General features: G+C 34.0%; 1 protein-coding gene and 1 pseudogene across 7 annotated transcripts in view; both read right to left on the reverse strand.

The window, feature by feature from the left end:
• Window positions 1-1,213: 1,213 nt before the first annotated feature.
• Window positions 1,214-26,673, reverse strand: part of CUL2 (cullin 2) — a 93,708-nt gene continuing 68,248 nt past the window's right edge. For 5 of the 7 annotated variants that reach the window (XM_039839779.1, XM_039839778.1, XM_039839776.1 and 2 more), the window contains 11 exons: window positions 25,948-26,055; window positions 21,052-21,111; window positions 20,203-20,331; window positions 20,006-20,092; window positions 19,351-19,503; window positions 18,983-19,060; window positions 12,134-12,200; window positions 6,215-6,417; window positions 4,233-4,334; window positions 2,778-2,894; window positions 1,214-1,796 (listed from right to left, as the gene is read on the reverse strand). In XM_039839779.1, the coding sequence (XP_039695713.1) occupies window positions 1,665-1,796; window positions 2,778-2,894; window positions 4,233-4,334; window positions 6,215-6,417; window positions 12,134-12,200; window positions 18,983-19,060; window positions 19,351-19,503; window positions 20,006-20,092; window positions 20,203-20,331; window positions 21,052-21,111; window positions 25,948-26,055 (1,236 nt within the window). In that variant the 3' untranslated portion in view covers window positions 1,214-1,664. The remainder of the gene's footprint in view (window positions 1,797-2,777; window positions 2,895-4,232; window positions 4,335-6,214; window positions 6,418-12,133; window positions 12,201-18,982; window positions 19,061-19,350; window positions 19,504-20,005; window positions 20,093-20,202; window positions 20,332-21,051; window positions 21,112-25,947; window positions 26,056-26,673) is intronic. The other 2 variants (XM_039839782.1, XM_039839783.1) reach the window with 2 other exon arrangements.
• On the reverse strand, window positions 16,699-17,889 carry LOC120584131 (four and a half LIM domains protein 1-like; annotated as a pseudogene).

Raw genomic sequence — 26,673 nt, forward strand, 5'->3', positions numbered from 1 at the left:
CACGTCTGTAGACCTCAGCACAGGTATTCTGTCCATTTTTCAATATATTTTCTTGACAATTAGATACCGGGATAAGACTTGATTTAACATTTATAGATATTTAAGAAAAAAGGAATCAATTTGGAAAACTTTATCAACAAGTTATCAAAACAAAGATTTGTTTTTTGACAGTGAAATGTACATTATATGGTTTGCCATTATTTCCTCTCTAGAAAGGTAAAATGAGTCATTATAAGCTCAGGTATTTTAAACACTTAAGAGATGAGTTAGGAAAGGTGCAACTGAAGAAACCAACTGTAAAAGCCATTTTTATAATAATAGGAGAAATTTGAATATAGACTACATATTAGATGATATTAATTACGGTTTATTTGTAAGGTGTAATGTTGTTTTTTACTTTTTTTGAAAAGGCCTTAACTGTTAGACATAAACTAAAGTATTTTAAGTGAAATGATTTATGTAGAATATACTTTAAAAGATTCCAGCTTAAAAAAAATTGTGTGTATGTATTATGGTGGTGGGGGAGGTAGGGTAAATAGATAAAAAATATGATAACAGGCCAGAGTATTCTAATACTGCTGTTGACATATTTAATAAACAAAATAATGAAATTTCATATCTCTATATAAATGGCACCTCAAGTAAAATACTATATTTTTTAAAAAAGGTTTTAAGTTATGCATTGCTAAAAATACTGTGACTTATAAAATGTTAGAGGGGTATAAGGGTATTAGGTAGGTAGAGGTATAGAAGGGATAGACAGGTATCACAGGATCCCCTACAACTCAGAAAGGTAGAGGGGAAGGCAACGGAGCTGGGGGCAGTAATCTGTATTAGAATTAATGTATTATGAAAACAGAAGAAAGAGAACTTTTGAGAGAAATGCTCTTTCTATGCCAGATTTAAAGTCACCACATATTCCCCTTATACTCTGTTTCTGTGGTATATCACATCACCAAAAAGTCTTGATGGAATTAAATCCTCAATATTCAAAATGCTCATATCCAATGTAGTTCTAATCCTTAAAAAGAAAACATTCTTTATGCTAAATGCATTTTTATGTATTCAAGAACAATAATCTAGACATTTTCAGTAGGATTTAAGTAGGAGTACAAGTGAATTAAACCATTCAGATAAAAATGCAACTAAAGCTGCTCTGATCACTCATGAACATTTATATATATATTATTTAGTGTGACACTTCATCCACATAAAAAAGGCATTCTACTTCTTTATTTTTTTATTTGACAAGCAGCAATATCATGTTTGTCATTTTAATGTAGATACAATTATTAAGGTTATCTGTCATATTACAATATTTAAGTTTTTATTTTATGTCCTTTAAGATACATTAAAAAAAAAACACATCAACTGCAAACGTGAAGGGGAGAAAAAGCATGGTACCCAACCAAATTTCCACATGTCAGCAATACTTCACTCATTCTTTTAATAAAGTTTTAAGAAATGTCATAATGACATGAGCTTGAAATATCTCTAGGCATTTTCTCTGACGCTCATGACGTGGCACTGGTGATGTTGTAAACAGCAGAAAAACAGGGGCTGCCAAATGACCAAATTATGGAGGCACAGGCCTGCTTTTTCCCACAGGAACACGCCAAATGGTGATGGCAATGATCTTCTCACACTCACACAGGAGAGCGACATCACGCTACGTAACTGTATTCATCTGCTGATGCTTGGCTGCGTTCAATGTACTGTTTGTCTATCAGCACTTCAATACACTTCTTAATCATGCTGATACTAGGATTAAACCTAGCTCTTGACTGGCTAATCACCTGTGTATAAGAGACATGGATGTCAAACTACTGCTAATCAATTAGTTATAAATAATTACTTTTAACAAATCAGCTATAAAAGTACCCCAAATTTACTGAGATTTCATCAAACATATCTACTCCATATAGGAAAAATATACTCAATAATTATTAAATTATATTAATTTAATCAAATAAAACCTTCTTAAATGGATGAATATGATATATCAAGTAAGTGAGTACCATAACAATATTAAAATTTTTAAACTCAGGGCAGTGCACGAGTAAAGAGAAAGCATTAGGTCGATTTTGACATGATGACCGAAAAGAATCTTTTATGCAAAGTATAGAAAAAGCCTAATGTTTATGTTGTGAAGGAATTAAAATATAGAACATAGATATAGCAAAATCTAATATTCATACATTACTAAATTAAACTATAAACTAACCTATCCAAATACTCACGCAGCCTCATGCCTCCATATAACCCCTACTCAACTCAGCTCTCAGCTGAGGTGACACTTTCTCAAGAAAGCCTTCCGCAGCATCACAGTGCTTTATGCCTTTTTATAGTGCATGTGACTAATTTTATATTTACTTGCATATTATTTCAATAATGTAGCTATTCTCTATTACACTGTGAACTCCAAAAGGCCAGGACCCCATCTTGCTTTTGCTCTGCATTAAATCCGCAATGATAAGCACAGTACTCTATCATGTGGTAGACGATCATGTACTTAAAGAATACATGAATATTTTAATAACTGGAGAAAAGATTCAATAAATTGGTAAAGTTCAGACTTCTAAACTCAAGCCAAAGCAAATCTGAATTGAATATTAAAATAATTAGTGAGTATTGTTCCCAATAAATAATAAAGCATTTCTTTATGGTATTTAGGAATCATACTATTTCTGTATCGTCTTTACAAAGAAACATTCCTAAACTGTACATTGGTAGTACCCTGTACCCCAAGAAGTCTTGAGGACTTTTCCCCCTTTTACCTCTTGAATAAGAGCATTATGCCGAAGTACTTTTCGTGCTTTCATGATACGAACTATAGCAGCTTGGAGATACATTTTCCGGTCCTCATCTACAGCACTTCTAGTCTGTTCCATTTCCTGTTTTATGAGGGGTGGGAGAAGGGGGTCGGTTAAAAAGACATTAAATCATAAAATTTGTTCTTAATTCATTTTATCAGTGAGTATAAATAAATTATCAATCAATACTGAGCATCAAATTACAGTTATTATGTGCCCAATATCACATAACAATTACCAAAAGAATATCTACAGTGAGTTGTATATAACTTGCTGGGTTAAAATTGGAAGGTTATTTAAAAAATTAATACTATTGTAAACTGTATTCAGTGAAAATAGGTAATAAAGTAGAACTTAAATGACACGGAACAATAAATTGTCAAGACTGTTGTCATTTCATTGAGTACAGACTCTACATCACAATGCTTTTAGATGCTTTAGTAATTGGCTCCAAGTGCATTATGGATCAGGCTTCAAGGCTTAGAGTTGTGGAGGGTTCTTCTCAGGCAGAGAAGCCAGGAGGGATGGGCTAGAAAGGGCATATCTCCACAGCGCTCAAGGAGACAGCAGAAGCAAGACATGCAAGCAGGTGATAGCATATAATAGGGGTCACATAACAGCTTTTCAAAGATAAAATACAACCCATATATTACAAATTATTATTCATTAGTCTAGAGATAAATAAAATCTCAAACATTTTAGGGTTCATATTTAATAGCAATTAATTAACATTCTTCTCCCCATGGGAGATTAAGTTCCTGGAGAGGGCCTGACAGCTTACATACATCCACATCCTGTCCTAAGCCTGGGACAGAGTGGGACATAGGTGGCAATCGGGAAAACTAGTGACATGAACAGGTAGGTTATCCCAGAATAAAGCAATAACCACTGCTAAGTTAAAAGAATCAACAGTACACGTTTACTGTGCAAACTGGCCCACCTGGTAGTCTAGATCCCACTCCATACCTACTAGATCACAATTTGTGTTTGAAAAAGATCCCCAGGTGGTTCATTTACACATGAAAGTCTGAGAAGCATTTTTAAGAATTTTTCTTTGAAAGAAATGTGTTGTAAAACTTTCTCCTATTTTACAAATGAAAAATACAAGAGATTATATTACTATTCAAGGTAGGAATTTTTAGAAAGATGCAAAGCAGAGCAGTACATTTTAATATAGCTTAAGAGCAAGTATGACTGAATTGCAACACCCTTTTTCTTAGATACCCATGATACTACTGTTTTTAAACCTAAAATACCGGCAGAGGTTTTGTTTGTAAGATCAGTAAATGCAAAGAATAAACCGGAAAAGATGCATATTATTAATTTTGATGTACAAAGTTTTGCAACATCTCAATACTACCACTTGCAAAGTACAATGCTTAAATATTTCCAAAAGAAGTGACATTGAATAGCACTTACCTGTGGTGTGTCTTTCTGCATCGATGTAGTAATTTTAAATTTTGTTCTTTTACTGCTGAAGTTCATATTTAATGAAAATGAAGATTCTGCATCGATATCTTCCTACGATAAAAAATAATCCATTTATATTTACAAAAAATAAAATTATTACATAAGAATGCATTTGCTGTAACATTTTATGAAATTAAATACTAACCAAGTAAAAAACCCTGAATTCTCATAATCTTTTTCATTATAAAGATTATTTAAGAGAAAAATAATTGTCCTCTGTCAAACAGAAAACGATTCTTTTCTAATTTTATACTTGATAAAATTTTAATCAGTTTAGATTAAATAAATAAGCTATGTTCTGGCCCAACTATTATATATATTACCTTTAGAAAAGACAAAAGAGTCAAGCTCATTGGCCTAACAAAATTTAAGATTTTTGTGAAATACCAATCTCTTCATTTTTCCATCACCCCATTTTGAAAAACTGAATCAAGTATTTTTTTAATGCTGCAATACCAAAATACCAATTATAAATAACATGACTGTAGAAGCAAGCTATTTCCAGTGGCACACAAGCATCATTTCTCCAAGACTCTGGTGTGATTCATGTTTCTCAAGTGAAAGTTTTTAAGCCAGTTTTTGGAATCATAAATTCTCTATCAGGCTTAAGAAAGCCACTCATATCATATAGTGGAATTTCTCCATCAGCAGAATCAAGAAGTACTTGGAAGATAGTCTCATTCTCAATAACAATCTACAAAGTTCTAAGGAACTGGTAGATTCATAATTAAAATTTAATGTGCAAACAACCTATATTTATTTTGCATATTTCTGGGCAGCAAAAATAAGATGTTTTAGAAAAATATATAACTTCTTAAACACTTTAACTTAAAGGGTAAAGGGGGTCAAATATATGCTGACGAAAGTAGATCTGACTTTGCAATGCAATAAACAGATGATGTAGTACTGAATCTGACAATGCAATAAACAGATGATGTAGTACTGAATTGTACACTTGAACCTATATAATTTTATTAACCAATGTCAATCCAATAAATTTAATTTAAAAAATAAATAATTTTAAGTTTTAAGCTTAAATTTTAAATCATAATTGCCTTGATTAAAATATTAAGAATATTAATATTTTGTTAAGGTTGTAAAGTCAAAAAAATTAATTTCTGAAAATTAAAAAAAGCCTGATTTGAATTTCTGAATATATGCCATTTAGAGCTGTTCAATTACAGGCTACAAAATGTCATAATCTTAGGGATTTTAGCAAACTGAATTGAGAGAAATAAGCTGTAGGCTATTAACTTTATCAAAATAAAAATGAAACATCATTTACAAAAATTTTTTCTTATAGGCACAATAATTTGAAGCAGGAGATTCAACCCACATCTGCTTTAACCATTTAAATATCCAAGATATACTATAACAACAAAAACTTATTACTAGAAAGTTATGAAGAAAAAGAGGAAGATACTATTGGCTTGTGATTCCTGTGACAAATATTAAAAATATATGAGTCCTGAAATTAAGGGACATGAGACTAAGAGCATTTGGGACAAAGTTACACATGTTAAATATGCATACAAACAGATATCGATAGGCTGTCATTTCCTTCTACAGAACCATATCGTATAGTTAAATATTAACTAAACACATGAAAAAAAGAAACCAAAAATATTTATGATAGGCTACAGTTTTAAACCTCAATTTATCAGAATATTCCCAATGGCAATTCAGGAAACTGTCATAGTACAGGACAAATAAAAGCAAACTATAAAGGGTATATAGGCACCAACTTACATAGACTTCTCTGTGACTCCTCCTCAAGTTCACAGCTCTAAGGAGCTGGCAGTAAGGAAGCTGATTCAAGTGCTTTCCAAAGTTACAAGGGCATTAACAATTATAATGTCACTTTTAAAACTGAACATCCCACGAAAAAGCTTTAATGTTTACGATGCTTAAGTTCCTTTAAATTCTCATACCTTTTCTGAATCATGGTTAATCATTTTCACATCAAGTAATGATTTGATTGTTTTTGTCAGTTCCTTTTCATTCATCTGAGTGCTGTCTTGAAGCTCTTTATAGCTGACAGTTTCACTGTTGTTAAAGGCTAGAAGAACTGCCATTTGGTATGTTGTAACCATGGCTACATATGGTTTGCCCAAATAGTTCATTTTAACTTCACCTACAATTAAAACAAAATTGTGACAAACTGATCATTCAAAGAAACATTTCAAAACTACCTGAATAATTGTTTATTTCTGATATTTTCTCCTGAAGTAAAGAATTGTTAAGTTGTTGGAAAACCATTCCTGCTGGCAATGTAATCATTTTGTTTGTTTGGCAAAGGTGGGGTGGAGGCACGGGGGGTTGAGGAAAGGCTATTAGTTTTGAGTATGTAGTATAAATCACAGGTAAGCTATCAACTCTATCAGTAGGTTTAAACAATGTCTTTAAATAGTCACTGGAAGGCAGAAAAAAACTGTAAGACAGGTGGGGATCCATGGAAAAATGGACAAAGAGGAGAGGATATTGGCTTGCTACCAGCAACTGCTTCATGTGCTATCTCATTTGGCCTGTCCCAGGTATGGGTCAATCAGCCAGGGAGGTCTATAAACATACAGGAAATGGCTACCCAGCAGTTCAACTCAATTGCAATTTCTGCCAAAATTATTAAAATAACATTTTCCTTCCCATCAATTTTCTAGGAGCAGACAGGAATGAGAGGAGAGACAAACAGATTCATAATTTTGTTAAAAACAGTAGAATAAAAATGCCCTACACTCTACACTACCCTAAGAGCTATAAAAGATATAGCGAGTAAAGGCAAACTACAGTTCTGCAAAATCTCAGGGAGAGAACACACTGAAAGGCTTATAACAAACTGTATGACAAATCTGTGTGCACTCTGTAACATGTTAAAAAAATTAATGTAAGTCAAAGAACTGCTTCCTAAAGCAGAAAGTTGTGATTCAGTGATTGTATTTCTCCTCACCCCACCCACCTATCCCTCTCTCCCTCCTCCGTCTTTCTGTCCCTCTGTCCTTGTCTCTCTCTGAGTCTGTCTGTCTCTGTCTCTCTCTCTCTCTCATTCTCTCTCACACATACACACACAAAGAGCCTGCACTATTTGACTTAATGGATTATAAACTCACTCAGTGAGAGATTTGGTTTTAGAACTCTATATTTAAATTTAAGGAAGCTGAATTTCACATGAACATTTATCCCACAGACTGTATTCTCCCTGTTAGGAGTAATTACTAACTCTGACCAAGATTTTGTGTTTCTTTATTCAGTAAGTAATTCAAGATTTTAACACAATGCAATACAAGATATATATATGCCTTACTGTTAAATTGTACATCTGAAACTTACTGGATTTCGTTAACCAATGTCACCTAAATAAATATTTTAAAGAATATAATTCTATTCTCCAATTTATTATCACCACACAGATACCTATTTCAACTTTCATTATACCCGGACTTAGTTCAGAAAAACCGATATTCAGATATATTTTTCAAAATTATTTGGAAACATTAAGAGAAAAATTTCCTAACCTCTGAATTTTAATGAAAAGAGATTTAATACAGTAATTAGAATATTCAATTCACACAAAGAGTTTAAGTAAAAAAATATCATTAGTTGTGTACTACTAACAATTAGTATAAAGAGTACTTTAAGGGCTCTTGTCAACATTTAAGTTTGAGAACTGTGGTGATATGCAAAAAAATCACATATACTGTTATATCATTAATCAAATACCAGAAACAAGTATAAAATAATGTATCAAGCACCTTAATGGTTAAATGAGACCGTCAGCCAGCATGTCCCTTGACGGTGTAATATGCTGCTGTGGGTTTGGAAACAGAATGAGTCTTCTGCCACACAACCAGAACCCAGAAAGCATGAGGAGACGGTGTAAGTAAGGAGTTCAAGTATCGCTTACTTATTATTAAGTATATTCTGCAACCTTTAAAAGGAGGCAAACTATTGAGTTTTGTATTACACCTTTTTCTTGCTATTTTTTCAATAACTTATCAGGGTCGAGATACATGGACTTCTTTTTTCCGCATCATGCTTTTATTGGTCAGCTCACAGCTGAAAAGACTGGTAAAAAGGTGGAGGAACATGTGGAACAGAAAAGGAAATCCCAAATTTGAATGATTCACTTAATTACTGCTATGTAAACAGAAAAGGAAAATGACAAAAGAGGTCAACTTGCAGAATAAGTTGACAAACCCTAAGAAACTCCTAACTAGAATAAAATATTCTGATACATACATACTTTAAGAAATAAGCCAATCATAATTCAAGTGGCATTTACAACTAAAGGAGATAAGGATTGGTTAGAACGCTCCTAAATTTCATCCAGGTTACCCTACCCAGTCCCCCATTACCTGTTAGCGCCATAGTCACTAAGGGAAAGTTCTCTTTACAGAAGAATGTCAGCTACTAATTGTTGAATAAATGATAGTAATGAAATTATTGATTCAAGCAAGGATCATCAGTGGATGCTAAAACCATTAGGTAAAGTTGTTCCTCAAAAAGGGCATTCATCTGAGACTTAAGTATCAGCCCTCAGATCATCTGCTAATTGAAAAGGAGAAAGAGTATCTTTACAATGGAGGTATCTGAAGGTCATCACCTTAACCAAGTGACCACCTTTAGTGTTGCTAATAGTGGGACAATCTTTTATATATCCTTTGTTGTAACATGATGAAGAACAGAGGCCCACCTAAGGAGTGTTCTTGCCAATAGTATTTAATCTGAAAATAATCAAACTTTTGGACCTAATTTCTACTTTACAGAAAATATAGGAAATAGAAACAAATAAAATCTGACAAACACAGAATGCTGGATATTCTACAAGACAACTGGCCTGCTCTTTTCAAAAAAGATTGTCCAGAGGGTTAAAGTAGAGGAAAGGGTAGATGGTGGGGAAAGGAAGTGGGAAGACACAAGAGCCAAACACAATTAGTGATCTTTGATTCTTTTAAAACAGGCATCAATCAAAGTTACTGGGAACCATCAGGAAAATCGGAATATGGGCTAGACACTAGATTATATTAAAACCCCTCACCATTTTAGCTGAAGTACTTGAAATCAGTAATGAGAAGAATTCAGTCAGTGATACAAAGAATCACTTTTAAGGTATGTGAAACAATAAGACGAAACTTTCATTTTGGCAAATAGTAACTACCAATACTTATATAATGATTTACAGTTCACTAAGTGCTAACGTGACCTTAACATGCATATTATCTATGTATTAGCTACATGTCTGTGTATTTTCTAATGAAGTGTTATCTCCCTTGAGTTCATCATTTCTAAACTTATCTCTCAGCAACTGACCTGGATTCCTGCAACTTCCTGCTCTGCCACAAATGAAACTTATTTATATACAATGTAACAGTTTCCAGGTTCTGTTATGTGTATCTCTTCATCAAGTTGTTCTCCCAGAATAATTCTATCCAGTGTCTTAGTCATAAATCCAATGAGATTTTCACCTTTCTCTCATTCAGTAACTGTCACATTTAATATCATAGATAGCTTAATTCTTAGAATTCTTATCTCTATTGGTAATACACTCTCAGCAGTCTTTTTGCCTATCTTGGCTAAGTTATACCCATTCTTGAAAACCAAGTTTAGATGTTATCTCCCTGGAAGCCTTCTCTCGCCAGTAGCTGTTTGCCACTACCATTCTATGTGATACGTAAACCCTGCGCCTGCCTCTCCATTATATTAAAAACATTGTACTGTAATTATTTCCTTGTTGTCCTCCTCCTAGATGTGAGCTTTTTGAGGGCTGAGTCTTTGTCCACTTGGCATTCAGAAGTACTTAGAAGACAGAAAATGGTCTTTGAGTTGATGAATGAATTTTACAAAGATAAAGGATGAGGAGAAAAGCTCAGAGAAGTTAATTTGCTCAAGTTTACACAGCTAGTAGGCTATGTTTTCTGATTCTAAATTCCTTTAAATACCATTTTATAACCCATCTCCAACAATCTGTGAAGACTTTTGGCTTATAACAGAGAAATATCTGGGAATGTGGAAATGGACTGGGAAAGAGTAATTTTGAATATATATATAAGTACAAATGATCGGAGTTCTCAGGAATCAGAACTCTTGAGTGATCAGTCCAGTATCAGAGCCAAGGTTTTAAAGGACCCCTGGAGCCTTCTGACAAATGTGGGCACTCCAGAACATATATCTTATTTATAGATGGTGTCTGAGAACCTTTTAAGTGAATAAATGAATAAATAAAAAACAAAACTTTAGCCAGTGGTTGCACTGATAAGTCATAGATTTTTTTCCGTGCCTTCAGTGGTTCAAGACAATAAATAAATTTACAAGGGTAACATCTTTTTTTCCAAAGAAAGAATTATTTGGCTTTAATTAAGATACAAACACATAACACTAAAACAAGACAAAACAAACAAACAAAAGAGCTCCAAAAATCTTGTTCATATGGACGAGCTTGAGAATTTAGCACAGCTCAAAAACAGAAAAAGAAAGTTGTGCTTGTTCCTATTGAGATGTTATTGTTAACAGTTATCTAGCCAAATTCCAATGGCAAGAAATATGTACATAGTTTTTTCATTTCTATATACAACTAGCTGCCAAACACCCTCATTAAAATTACTTTAGGAGACAGTTTAATTATTACTGAAGTAATGAGAATAACCAAGAGAGTTTAAACTCAAGACAGATGTGAAGTAAAAGAAAATTAAATTCAGTATATTAAGATATACTAGCTTTTTTAGTTATCTAAAATACTGGTCCAGCAATTTTTTTTTCCTTAAAATCAATTGTATTTACTAAACGAGAATAGAAAAATATTCACAACAGATGTAAAATTAAAGGCAACAACTAAGTGACCACTTATTAAAAATATCAATAAACATGTCTATTTCACGAACTATTGAAAAAATTAAAATGTCCAACTTGCTCAAATAAAGATAAACTTTTAAAAATTATTATGAATATGTATTACTAACACAATGAGATATCATATTACAAATGTCAAGTAGTCAAATACATGACACTTAAGAGGAATTAGATGAAATTTCTCTTAGGTTAAGTGAATAGAAAGACTTCCTATTAAAGTTTATGGCAACTGATCAGATTTTGTTGTACCATCTCTAAGATATATTAACATATACATGTTAATGTACAAAAGAAAAGCTGACTCGCTGTACTTTTCAAAGCATATGTAGAGAAAACTGAGTGTTTGGTTTGGCTAACATCTTCAGGCAATTTAGAGCAATTGCACAAAGTCTATAATTATTCAGGTGTTAATCCTACCTAATAATAACTATAATAATAACAGTGGCCCCCACTATTCCAGAAAGCAAAGGAAATGATTAGATTCTGATTAAACTTTCCGAAAATTGGAAACTACTGAAAATTAAGGGGGACATTCTAAAAAAAGCATTTACTGTTGCAGATCACTATAGTACCACAAATAAAAATCAAATGGCTATGTCTCCTTAGAATGCTACAATACTTAATGAAATTCCTGATGATATCTGGCATATTTAGAGAGAACAGGTTTCTTGGATTATTTGACTGACTATATCTAGGTTTCTAAATAAAATTTCTAATGTTATAAGAAATGGGTTTTTTTACAGAAATGTAATTAATTATTATAAAATTGAGAAAATTTCTTAAGCAGTAATTATATAAGTAGCTGTTATAAAATACTATTAAAAGGTACTGCACTTTATTTTCATTATTAGTTTTTTAACGGTAAGCATTAAAGGTAGATGGAGGAGAAAATGTTAAAAATTATCATTAGAAAAAAACACATTTATGCTGTAGGAAACCTCTTTCTAAATTATTAACATAATCATAGCTGGTAAATTTCATTAAAGTAGATATAATTAAATGCATTTTACCTGTACAGAGATAATGTAACCACGTAAGTTTCCTTCCACTGAAATGCTGGCTGTAAAATAATTCAAACTGTAAAAAAGAAAAAAATCAAATTATTTGCAGCTACTATAGCATAACTTACTCGGATATCACTACACTAAAAATGTTTTAAAATGTTCACGTTAAAAAAGTTATTATAGCTCATCTGGTATACCTATTCATTTTACTGACTAACACAAATATTAGTCCAGCTCTTTTCACTTACAACCTTGTCCAGGGAACTCTCCACTAAAACACAGCCCTGCAAATTTGACTTTTTGTATAAATTCAGAAATGACATAATGATTCAATATCATTTCTGAATATCAATTTGGACTTTATAATTATCTACCAAAACTTCCATCATATAAATTTCAGTATGAAAATACAAGTCATAGCTTTATTTCTGTTTGCAAACATACTGAAGTGACATGTTGATTAATATATCTGTGGTTACCTATAAAGTGACAGCTACGATTTAACTTTCACATCCAGTCAAACACCAATACAAAGCTTCACAGTATTTGTCTTTGTATCTCTTTTTGTTGATACTATTAAATTTAACATTCTAGTAATGTAGCTTTGAAATGTTTAAAATTCCTTCCTTGTACTGAATGTGTGATTGTAGGACATCAGTCCACAAACACAGTGTTCATATCTTTTAAAGAGCTATTACATAATATATAGTGAGAAAATAATATTGAAATGTAAAAGATAAATCTTCAACTTCATTACAAAACTGAAAAATAAACAAATGCAACATGTCAGAATTCAGAATTGTGGACATACTTTTAGCATGATGTTCCATATGTAATATGCCTAAAGCTTTTATTTGTATATTAAACTTTACATTCTGTACTTTCAAAAAGAAGTTTAAATAAAGCATTTAGCAAAATCTGACCTATCAGCCACACTATTTCCACTTCTTACAACAAAATTTATAGCTGCCAGCCAAGGGAATTGGTGAATTTTTTCAGCAGTTTATTCCAAGTTTGACTAGCCCTGGGAAGCTGGAACCTGTTAAACACATTTTCCCTCTAATAATGCAGTGCTCTCCTGACTAAGCAAATCCACCAACCCCTTTGCATGATACAAAGGAAACGACTGGCACCAGGAATACTTAAGATTTTCTACCTGGTTCTAATCTTGATAAAGAGAAAAAATATGTCATAAAAGGATCCCACAGTATGCTTTGATTAATTAATAATCTCCGTGGTATGAATAAAATTCAATTATTACTATGCAACTCATAATTATGAAACATTTATAATGAATTTGTGGACAAAAGCAAAATAAAGCATTTTTGAAACTGAAAAACCAAACTTTAAAATGCTCTTTACAAATTATTTAAGTGCAAAAGTAGCTTTCATATGTATATTCAAAGCTCCAAAGGCATGTTTTACTTCTTTATACTCCCAGCAACTAGTTCTATCAATATTTTTACTGATGATGTTATCAATATACCAAAATATATTTCTTTGTCCTCAAATTTAAAATGTGATTTATAAAGATTCTATACCTAGTCATAACAAACAGACTCAGTTCCAAATGGGAATATTATAAATTCATCTGGTATTAAAAGACAAAAGTTGTAAAACCTTGCTTAATTATATATCATTAAATAATTGTTATCAAAGTTTATTAGTAAGAACTACATCTTGACTAAACTTCAGAATCTTTCACATACCATTTGAAGGCATAATTAGAACTCAAAGGGCCTTAAAAATTAACATTTTGTATTCAGAGTTGATACACTTCTAACAGAGAGCTGTACTAATATACACTACTTTATATTTCTTTAGTATTATTTAGGTTTGTGGACTAGGTAAACAAAAGAAATCTAACAATTAAAATTTACTGGTCTAATGAACAAAATAAATTACCTTTAATTAAATCTTAATTTCAATAGTTTTAAGATACATATGTGTAAAATGAAAAGTAATTTTTGATAAACAGCTATACCTAAGATTAAGATATAAAAAATATAAATGATCAACTAAGGCGAGATGAATTAATTTACATGTGAAAAATGTATACTATTAAGTACACACCAATGAATTTTCATTCCTGTGTAACTGAAAACTTGTATTTACTAGGAAAAAATATGAGGCAAACTCCCTCTACTGGTAATTAGAGAAAACCCAAATGGACAGAACAATATTATGAAAGCATAATTTTATAGTCGGAAAGAAACCCATTTCCTGTTTGTAAATGAGAAAACTGAAACTTGATGAAGGTCATGCATTAATAAATAAAAGTTATGGGATTGAAAAACCAATACTGGAAAATAATTATTTCAAGGAGAAAGAGAAGAAAACAAAGTTAGAAGAAAACTTTGTTTCTGCCAGCCCCCACTCTGCCTTAATTTCAAATGGAAGAGCAAGCTCCTATGAAGAAATGTTTTTAAGTCAAAGGTGGCTACCACAACCCTTGCCCCTAGCTTGCATCTATCCTTTCTTCAAAATTTACAATAACCTGGGTTCATACTCTACTCATCCAAATGAATGCTCTTCTTCATATGGTATCTAAGATGGTTTGCGCTTTAATGCCTTTTCTAAGAAGACGCAAAAAGTCCTGGATAATACTCCTATTATGCCTGATAACTTGAAATCCGCCTGGCTGTTCAGAGTACTCTATTACCAATATTACTATAACCATGACTTCTACTATCAGCTACCGCTTAGTGAGTTCTTATTGTATACCAAGTTAAGTGCTTTAGTGCTGTACATGATTTCATTTCATCTTTAAATAAACTAGTTTGTATAAAGTACTATTATCAGTTAACAAAAAATTTAAAAGTTATTTGCCCAAAGTCACAGAGCATAGTAAATGGCAGAAAAGACATTCAAAACCAGGAATTATGATTCCAGAGACTACACTGTTATTTTATTTATAACCTTTACTTTGAAAGTAACAAAAATAACATATTTAAGAAATGGTTCAAATTATCATTTGTGAACATCTCTAGGAAACAGTGTAATCAAATACCATTTTCTTTTTAAACTTCTTAAATGTATGTATAACTCAATGGTTCACAATATCAAAACACTGCCAAATCAGGAACTATTAAAAAGTAATGAAGATTTCTCTAGGAAAAAAATGCTACCCAACTTCCAGCCAATCAAGAAATAAGAAGCCTTTTTTGGTGAGTTAGAGAATCAAAAAGGGTCAGTTTTAAGACAAATGAAAACACGTCCACTCAAAAATTTGTATATAAATGTTCATAGCAGCGTTAGTCATTTACTAAAAATGTGGTATATCCATACAATGGACACACTGAAACATCAGATAACAATCCCTAATGATAAAATGTAGAAATGAGGCGTCAGCTTCTCTAATCATTGCTATGAGAATGTTAATGTGCATTGTCATTACATGTTCACTTTTGATATCATCTCATTCTACTATGTAATATAACAATGTAGATCGAGTACAGCAAGTAGGTGAGCCTGCATCTCACGTAAGCACTACATGGAAATCCTGTCCTGCCTATGAGGTAGTGGCCTCCCCACTACCTCAGATATCCAGCTAAGCTCTTGAGGAACAGTCCTAAGAATCACAAGAGAAAAGATATGGTGGGCCTCTATAACACACGGACAAAGGGCAGACAACTACTGTTACAAGGAATTCAACTCATTATTGTTTGGAACTGTTACAGCCATGTAAATGACAGTCCTGGTGCCTGCTAAGGTACCCCTCTAGCATCTTATTGTTACATCTGTAGGATGATTTCAAAACTGAAGGAACAGTTGAGGGGGCTAAAATGTTTTCATGCAAGTCTCCAAACCCATAAACTATGTTACTATTAATTTAAAAAATATATTATTTTTTTAAAAAAACACAACTGGGTTAGTTTTGTTAAGCTCCCAGAAGTATTTGCTGTGATGATGTTCCTCTGAAACAGGCTCATTTTCTCGGATCTGCCTATACTCTCCAAGTCATATGCATGTTCCATGCCTGAAAGTAGGAATGTTCAGAAAACATGCCACATGTGAACTCAAACATTAGTACAGGGGAAAAGTCAGTTTGGAATCACAGCTAAGTTCAAAAGTTAATTTTCTAGAAATTCGTATTATTCATTCAAAACACAAAAGAACAGAAGAAAGTTCCTGATGAGGAAGTTAAACCATGCATTTTGCTAAGTTCTCTTTCTACTCACAGAACAGGGTGAGTAGTGAGTTGGAGCAGCTTATGCCACTTTTGTGTGTCATGTGAGGTCACGGTGGGTCCCTGCTGAGCCACAAAGGGCATCTCAGTGGGGGCTTTATCTCTTAGGCTTCTTGCTTTCATCACTAAGCAGCTAAATGGTTAGCATTTTTCTGCTCTATGATGAACAAGCAGAAGAGTAAATCTAAGTGTTTGTTTTTTAACTGTAGCTGTCACAAAATTAACTTTGCTGCGGAGTTGCTTTTTGCATATGATCACTGTGTGCCCTTATTTGAGTAATACTGTAAAATGAGAGAAAAGACAGACTGAGCAACTTTGAAGAGATGAAAGGCCATTCTTTCCCTATAGATGGTACAGGACAGAAGGCAAGGACACAAAGAACAAGATTCAATTCCATTTTATAGGACAGGCGCCCCTGTCACTTTATAGCTTTTTAGTACAGTTGGGCAATATACTTGCTCCTGATGGAAAACAAAGTGCTTGCTGGCCAGGTTCATGGAGCATTTTTGCAGTGAAGCAGCAGGATTGTCCTTCATAAGCCACCACACTGGAGTCTTTACTAAACCCAGGCCTCACGGAGATTCTAAGCTTCGATTTTTCTATAAGAGCCACCACCATAAAGGACAAGTCCTCTCTCCAAGTTGCCCTGGAGGTTGGTGCTGGGAAACTGGGTGAGAGGTAAGCATTTCCCGTGACACACTGGGAACTTCCTAACTTTAGAGACTGGGTGGTCACTCCTTTTCCCGATAGAGTTCTTGCATCCAGCATACTTCTTGGCCACAAAGTTCCTGGAGCAATTCACGCAGTAATACTAGGCGTCCACAGTGGTGAAACGCTGCCCAGTCAGCATCTTAGTGCAGGTAACACACACAAAGCAGTTGGCAGGCCAGGGCTGATGATCCTGATAATGATTCCTCCAGATGGGATGGCTTTGTTGCGCTTCATGCAACACGTGGAAAATGTGGCCTCATAGCAAGTCATGCTGTAGAAGTTCTCCTCTTTAGGGAAAATGTTTCCAGTACCGACGACTTGCCTGCAATTGCTGTAGGTTAAGCAGTCTTTGTGCTAGACAGTCCCCTGTACTTCATGTTCTGATCTCCTGCCACAATCGGCTTGAAGCAGCCCTTGCACTTGACGGACTCCTCCCCTGTGGTGCATTTGTTGCACAAGAATTTGTTGTTCTTGGCCACAAAGGTCTCATTGGCCAAGGAGTGAGGGCACTTAGCACAGCAGAAGCAGGTGTCATGCCAATTGCAGTTCCTAGAGTGCTCCTCCTTGCAGTCCGCAGTGATGGGCTTGCGGCATTCCACGCAGGTGCTGGCACAAAACTTGTCAAAGCACTTCAGGGGGCAGTGGTGGCCATCTTTCTCCATGTTCTCCTTCCCCTGCATGGGGTCTCTGCAGTAGTGGCAGTCAAACTTCTCAGCCATGATGTCCACCTTGTACCTGGAAGGACCTCACACTGGATGTGGAGAATGGGATGTATTTGGCAAGGGTGGATAGTTGTCAACGACTTTCAACATGTTGCCTGGGGATGGTCAGCAGCACAGCTGTCCCAGCGACGGCCGCTACCTGCACCAAAGCTGAGACACAGTGGTAGTGGTAGTGGACTCTGCATAGGGGATTTCTTTTGCAGCAATTTTGGTTAATAAAAATATTCTAAAATGAATTGTGGTGATAGCTGCACAACTCTGTGAATATGCTAAAAACCACTGAAATTGTATATTTTAAATTAGTAAATCCTAGAGTTTTATGGTTTGAATATCTGTGTCCTCCCAAATTCATATGTTGAAATCCTAATGCCTAATGTGATGGTATTAGGAGGTGGAGCCTTTGGGACATGATTTAAATCACGACGGTAGAGCCCTCGTGAATGGGATCAGTACTAATATAAAATACTCCACAGAGCTCCCTAGCCCCGCCCCTTCCTCACCATGTGATACAACAAGAAGTGTGTGACCTGAACAGGAGCCTGGCGCGTGGTACCCCGATTTCAGAATTCCAGCCTCCAGAACTGTGACAAATAAATTTCTGTTGTTTATAAGCTACCCAGTCTGTGGCATTTTGTTACAGAGGCCTGAATAGACTAAGATATATGGTATATAAATTATAGCTCAATAAAGCTGCCAAGGATCCAGTCTCTACAGTCTCTTTAAAAGCTTTTGAATAAGCATTCTAAGGTTTCTATTCAGTCACATGTTAAGGCAATTTTTATTTGAATTCTCCTATTTCAATCCATTTTCCTAGAATATTCCACAGTCCATATATATTTACCTAAATTACAGCCCAGAAGTCAAAATAACTACAAGGGTCAAATGAGGTAAAAAAAATGACTTGAAATTGAAATAAAAAGTTAGAAAGTGATTGTTTTTACTATTAGGTTCTAAACTTTCTTCTAATATCAAAATTTTTATAACTTAAAACTGCTTAAGAGTACATAATAATTTTACTAAGAATAAGAGACACGCTTTGACAAAGAAGTGTATGACACCCTTAGTAACTATAATAATTCATATTCTTCCTCCAAGGTATATTAACTATAGTTTGTGAATGTATTTTTATAACACACAAGCTGTTAAGACTTTGGAAAAATATTTAAAGTGACATAACATGAAGACAATTATTAAAATTCCTTAGGTCTTCTAATATGTTTCCTGCAAACTCACCATCTGTACACTTTTTTCCAATTCCTGGGGAATTGCAAATGTAGATGAAGGAGCCTGAGTAAGAGGCCATGCGCCAGCCTAGAAGAAAAAAGGCAAAATAAAAAAATTAAATATATAACCATCTAACTTGAAAGTAAATATTAATAAAATGATTTAACCAACTAAAGCACCTCTTTTTTTCTTCCTCAAAATGCTGATAAAACCTATTGGCATTACTATCATGGAACATTTCTTTCCAAATCAATATAACTTAAAAAACTATAATATGTTAACTGAAAGAAATGTAAGCAAGCATCCATTTATTAAGTCTTTGTATCAGAGTACTTGAAATTATTAGTAAATGTCCACAATAAACTACATATTCATACCTGTAGAACATATATTTGAAAACTAATCCCCAAATCTATAACAGTGTCTTGATTTTTGATAAAATTGTTGAACTTATTGTTAAGGTCAGCACTGACACTCATATCTGTATACATCCGATGTAGCTTGCTGGTAAACTCATAACCACAGGCTTGCTGTAAAAAAAACAAAGTTTTAAAATACACAATTTAAAAAGGGAAATAATAAACCATACTGATTAATAAGAATGTTTTACTATTGCTAACCCTATGGTCTACTATACAGAAAAATTATCAACTATTGAATAATCAGGATAAAAATGAATCAGCTACTACTTATCAATGTGTAAGCTAAAATGATGTAAAAATAAACAAATTCAATTGCACTACAAAACTTGTACTTAAAGGAATACTTTAGGTGTATTCATTTATGAGTAATACACATCTTTTGTAAATTTAACACTTTATCTTGTGAATGATTCCGTATCAATATATATATAGAGATTTGTCCTTTTAACAGTATTTGCATATCCCATCATATGAATATACATTTAACCTATTATACATTTAACCAGTCACCTATTGATGAATTGTTTTGTTATATATAATTCTGCAATAAATATCCTTCTGTGCTAGTAGAATAATTTCTAGGACATTGAAGATCAAAGGCTTATATTACCTTTAATTTATTGATCATGGCTTCTTCAGAATCCATAGACATAGATAACCCGTGAATTAAACGTTTTGCCAGCATTCTTGCGTAGAACTGTATTAAAAAAAGTATTTTTAAGATTACTTGCCTTCTGATGATTTAAAGTTCAAAAATAAATCAAAGCTGACTAAAACACAAATAAAACTTCTCTATTCAAAACTTACCTTTTGAAAAACATCCTTATCATCAATGTATTTGAAAACAGTAATGAAGCTGGTGAGTTTGTCTTCCACTTCATTCTCAGTCATCCCCTTCGCTGATTTCTTTAGTAAGTTGTCACAGTACTTAGCAAGCTCAAAGAGAAAGCGACAGTAAATCTTATAAAGGGCCCTTCTGTACATAAGCCTCAAAGGAAGCAAAATGACATCAGTACAAAATAAGATCAATGGACATGGTATCTAGCATCCTAAAGCTTATGTTTTAAAAATCATGAACATGCACTAAAGAACTTAAAATGTATGTCGTAAGGCAATTTAAAAAAAACTATGACTAAGTCAAAATCTAATCAACACTTAGTTACCAATAAAGCATTGATATAAGTAATATGTTTCAAAAAAAAACCTAGATGAGTTTTGAGCAATTCTATAACTTTTGACTTTAAACAAGTACTTTTTTTACTCTTACAATAACACTGTAATTAAGTTTCCTTTAATGATTATAAAAAATTTATCATCAAATTTCCTTTAGATTTCAGATAAAATAAAATCTCTGTGAGAAGCAATGCAAATTATTTTAGAGCAGACATACTCTAAAACCCAAACTTCATAAAATGGAATATTTTCTCCTTCAGGTATTTCTTAAGAAAAGGCTGTAGTATGTGGCCTACTGCATTCTACTACATTCTTTAAATGCCAATATGATGTAGATAATAATTTTATTTTTAATAATTTAATTTCATTTGTTTTTTTTTCTCAAAAATGCTACAAAAACAAATTAATTTGACATTCTCCTCGGTGTTCATTTTCTAATAGTAATATTTCATAAGATTATTTTTAAGTAATCATCAAACTTACCAATTCAGGAGCTTTGCAAACAGACTTGGGTTCTCTGTAATTTACAACTGATGTGAGGGCCTAAATTGAAAACAGGCCAGTAATTAGCCACCAATAATAAGGTAAAAGTACAGCTGGTTCAATATATGCTATAATCTGTATGTCCATAAATTATTAACCCACAAAAGAAACCACAGCATTTTGGTAAGTTTGTTAATTTTGTTTTCATATCTAACACAGGGTAAACTCTTCTAAGTGTCACCCTCACGATAATTACATATTCCATTCCTACTAAAAGCTATTGTAACTCATTAGTGATATTGAAATATAGATAAAATAAGGCTATATCCTTTTTAAAATCTTGTAACAACCATGGAAGTAAAATTCATTTAAAGTATACCAAAATTCAAGTTTGTAAAATACATTTATTTTTTTTCAAACATTATTCAACACAGACTAAGTATTATATTCAAAGAAAAAAATCAGCACTAAAGAATAGTACACAAGTTTTTTCAGAACATACTAGTTTATTAGCAATTCTCCTGATACAGCATAATTATGCAAAACTCAATTCTCATAATTCGAACATTCAATTTAACCATTCAGTTATTAATTTAAAAGTTACATTATAACTATTTTTTTATATTTAAATTAGTTACTTAAGATTACTCTTCACATCTAGATTAGAAATCTTGTAATTAGAAGCCCTAATTCTAAAACTGCCTTAAAGAATAATAAGTAGGCTTCTGATCATGATGGCAAAATAAATAAATTTTGTGCTCTTCTCCTCCCACGATAACATAGTAACAACTAAATTATAGAACAACCACCCTTGAGAATCATCTGAAGACTAGCTGAACAGAACTGCTATAACTAAGGGTATGAAGAAGAAGCCACTTTGAGACTGGTAAGAGGGGTGGAGATATGAAACGGGCTGGTCCTGCACTCATGTGGCAGTTAATTGACTTCCACTGAGGAACGAGGGGTCCCAACCCCACACTGGGCTGCTCAGACCCATACTGGGCTCCCCAGCCCAGTGCACCAGTGCCAGGAAAAGAAGTCCCCACAACATCTGGCTGTGAAAATCAGGAAAGACTCAGTTTGGGTAAGACAGAGGGCTGCTGTAGACCTCATAAAGGTCCTGAGCACAGAATCAATCACTCACAAATACTTGCCCTACGCTCAATAGAAGAGACAACCATTCAAAAACCACCAGGAGCATATGGGGAAGAACTGAATTGTCTGGCTTCAAGGAAAGGGCTGGAGGGGCAGCTCTCTTCTGGACTAAAAAGCTGGCAGGCAACACTGTTTCTTTGTTGAGCCCTCCCCACACACAGCCTACAGGAATAGGAAGATGCCAACTGAGTCTTCATCAACTGAATTTCCATCAAACTGACTAACACCATTCTCACTCCAGTCTAGTGATTCTCTGAGACCTTGTCCTACGAAATTCATGCATCCAGCCCAAACCTCTTTCAGAGACTAATGCATATATGCCACTGGTGTGGGCCCATGCCACAGATTTTCCTAAAATCTCTCAAACGTCCACAAGCTGCAAACAAGCAGCAGCTGGCCTTGGCACACCTTCTATCACTTGCGAAGCAGCCTCAAGTCTAGCACTAGTAGTAGCCAGCCTAGGTTCACAGCATAACCATCCTAGGCACCTCTAAGCCCAGCAAAGGCAGATACCAACCACAGATCACTTTGTAGCTCCTAGGAGGTAGCCCCAGGCTGGGCACAGGCAGTATCTGACCTTGGCCTGCACTGGAACCCCTCCCAAGAGGCTTCAGAACCAGTATACCTGGTGGCCGGCTTCAAACAAAACCAGAGTACCACCCAATTAGCGCCACAAACAACACACCCAAAGGCTCAGCAAGTACCAGAGACCTAGTAAAGCGAATTCCACTCCATGGGGTCAACCTCCACACAACAGTTTGTCTGCTGTAGTCAGGGCCAGTCCTCACAGCCAGTCAGCCTGAGGGTCAATTCTACCCACTGATGTGCCTGCCAAAAGGAATCAAGACTCGACTACAACAGGAAAGCACACACAATCCACACAAGGGACACTTTGGAGCATTTGGCTCAGATTAACAGGGAGACTGAGCCACTGGGCCCCACGGGACACATGCTACATAAGGCCACGCGGCCAGGACTGGGAGACATAGCATATCTACCTAATACATAGAAACAAACTCAAAGAGGCAGCCAAATGAAACAAAGAAATATCCCAAATGAAAGAACAGGAAAAACTCCAGGAAAGGAACTAAACAAAATGGAGACAAGCAACGTACCAGATGCAGAGTTCAAAACACTAGTTATAAGGATACTCAATGAATTCAGGAGAAGAATAGATGATCTTAGTGAGAACTTCAACAAAGAGATAGAAAACATAAAAAAGAATCAGTCAGATATGAAGAATACAATAACTGAAATAAAGAATACATTAGAGGGAATTAACAGCAGATTAGGTTAATTAGTGATTTGGAAGATAAGGTAGCAGAAAACAGCAAGATCAAAACAGCAAAAAAAAAAATAAGGACAGTTTAAGGGGCATCTGGGACAATATCAACCATATCAATATTTGCATCATAGGGGTAACAGAAGGAGAAGAGAGAGAGCAAGGGACTGAAAATTTATTTGAAAAAATAATGACCGAAAACTTCCCTAACCTGGCAGAGGAAATGGACATACAAGTCCAGGAAGTGCAGAGAGTCCCAAATAAGATTATTCCAAAGAGGCCCACACCAAGACACATCATAATTAAAATGTCAAAGGTTAAATACAAAGAGAGACTCTTAAAGGCAGCAAGAGAAAGGCAGTTAGTTACCTACGAGGAGCTCCCATGAGACTGTCAGCTGATTCCTCAACAGAAACTTTGCTGGCTACAAGGGATTGGCACAAAATATTCAAAAAATGATTAAAAGCAAGGACCCACAACCATGATAACTCTACCCAGCAAGACTATCATTTAGAATCGAAGGAGAAAACAAAGAGCTTCTCCAACAAGAAAAAGCCGAAGAAGTTCATCACCAGCAAAATAGTATTCCAAGAAATGTTAAAGGGACTTCTTTAAGAAGAAGAAAAATAAATTGAGATATGAGTAAGAAAATATCACAAAGAAAAAAGTTCTTATTGACAAAGGCAAACACATAATAAAAACAGTGGACCAACCAACACTAGTACAAAGGTTAAAAGGCAAGAGCAGGAAGATCATGAATAATTACAAGAGTAAATTAAGGGATACACACAAATATACACATAAAAGAAGTAAAAAATAATGACAAAAACAAATGTAGGAGGGTGAGTAAAAATGATAGTGATTTTAGAATGTGTTCGAACTTAAGGGACCATCAATTTAAAATCGACTGCTGTAAACACAGCTTAGTATATATGAAGTACATTGTAACCACAAACCAAAAATCTATGAGATATACAAGAAATAAAGGAATCCAAACACAACACCATAGAAAGTCATCAACATACAAGAGAGCAAGAGAATAAGAAAGGAACAGAGAATTACAAAAACAATCATAAAATGATTAATAAAATGGCAATAACTATATACCTATCAATAATTACTTTAAATATGAACAAATTAAATGCTCCAGTCAAAAGTCAAATGTATAAAGAAGTGGTACATATATATAATGGAATATTACTCAGCCATAAAAAAGAATGAAATCTTACAATTTCCACCGTGGAAGGACCTAGAGGGTATTATGCTAAGTAAAATAAGACAGAGAAAGCCAAATTCCATATGATTTCACTTACATGTGGAATTTAAAGAACAAAATAAACAAATAAACAAAAGAAAAACAGGCTCATAGATACAGAGAACAAAGTGATGGTTCCCAGATGGGAGGGGAGTTGGTGAAAAAGGTGAGGGGATTAAGAAATATAAATTGGTAGTTACAAAACAGTCAAGGGATGGAAAGCACAGTACAGGGAATATAGTCAATAATATTATAATAACTATGTATAGTGTCAGGTGGGTGCAAGACTTATCAGGGGATCACTTCTTAAGTTATATAGATGTCTAACCACTATGCTGTATATCTAAAACTAATATAATATTGAATGTCAACTATAATTGAAAAATTTCTTTAAAATTAAGAAAAGAATAATAGTATGTAAATAAAGAGAATTACAGTTGACCTTTGAACAACACAGGTTTAAACTACATGGGTCCACTTTTACCCAATTTTTTGTCAATAAATGTTGTAAATGTATTTTCTCTTCCCTATGATATTCTTAATAACATTTCCTTTTCTCTAGCTTATGATTGTAAGAATACCATATATAACACATATAACATACAAAATATGTGTTAGTCGACTACATTATCAGTAAGGCTTCTGGTAATATCAATAGGCTATCAGCAGTGAAGTTCTGGGGAGGGGGGTAAAAAGTTACAGCAAATTTTCGACTGCACTGTGAGGAGTACTGGTGCCTCAAACCCCTGCGTTGTTCAAGGGTTAACTGTATATATACAGACATTCCCCAACTTAAGATGGTCGACTTATGATTTTTGTGTTTACGGTGGTATTAAAGCAATAAGCACTCAGTAGAAGCTGTCCTTAAAATTTTGAACTGTGATCATTTCCAGGGCTAGTGATATGAGGTATAATACTCTCTTGTGATGCTGGGCAGCAGCAGTGAGCCACAGTCAGCCATGCAATCATAAGGGTAAACAACTGATACTCTGCACTGTATTCATTGTGTTAGATGAGTCTGCTCAAATATATGCTAATGTAAGTGTCCTGAACACATTTAAGGTAGGCTAGGCTAAGCTTTTATGTTCAGTAGGTTAGGTGTACAAATGCATTTTCAACTTATGATTTATCAGGATAAAACCTCATTGTAGGTCAAGAAGCATCTGTAGAAATAGACATTATATATATAAATTTAAAAAGTTACCTTATCTAATGCACTCATAAAGTGCTGATCACCATTCAAAACAGTGTTGATAAGTTGAACAAATTTACCATGTACTTCCAAAACTGACTCCACAAATAGTGTTGGCATCTAGAAATATAAAATACAAAGTACAAAAACACATTTTAAGAAGTTCAAAGATATAATGAGGCTTATTAAAGAGTTATTTAATTAAGAATAAAATTTCCCCCAAGCCAATTAATGTTATACATGCATGCATACCCTCAAAAATGTTTTTAGCTAAAATAGTCTTAAAAATCTCAAATTTTGAGGTTGAAATTAGCTGTCACTGAACATCATAAATGCAGGACTATAGTTTCTCTGCCAGAAGAATCCATTAAAAACACATTTCTCTCTGGTGATGGAATACCATATCTTAAGGGTAAAAAGATACAATCTCTGAATCACTAGGCCTATCACGTTCATAGAGGATTATATAAACAAAAATTGCCTTCAAAGCCACTGAAGGCTCAGAGAGAGAGCAGAGTTCAAAAGCCAGTATCTGAGAAAACTGAGACCCTGGAGCTGGGCAATTCCCCACATCTCAGAGAGAAGAAATACTAGTGCAAAAGTGATTTTTACTTTTAAGGGCATTAAATATAAAGTTAGTACCTAAGACTTAACTAAGTGAGCTAAAATTATTTGAGTTTACTACAAATGCATTCTCTTGTATTTCTATTGCCCACTCCTTGACACTAAACTCTATGC

Source organism: Pteropus medius, unplaced genomic scaffold, assembly GCF_902729225.1.
Source record: "Pteropus medius unplaced genomic scaffold, Ma_sr-lr_union100, whole genome shotgun sequence".
In the NCBI taxonomy this organism is placed as follows: domain Eukaryota; kingdom Metazoa; phylum Chordata; class Mammalia; order Chiroptera; family Pteropodidae; genus Pteropus; species Pteropus medius.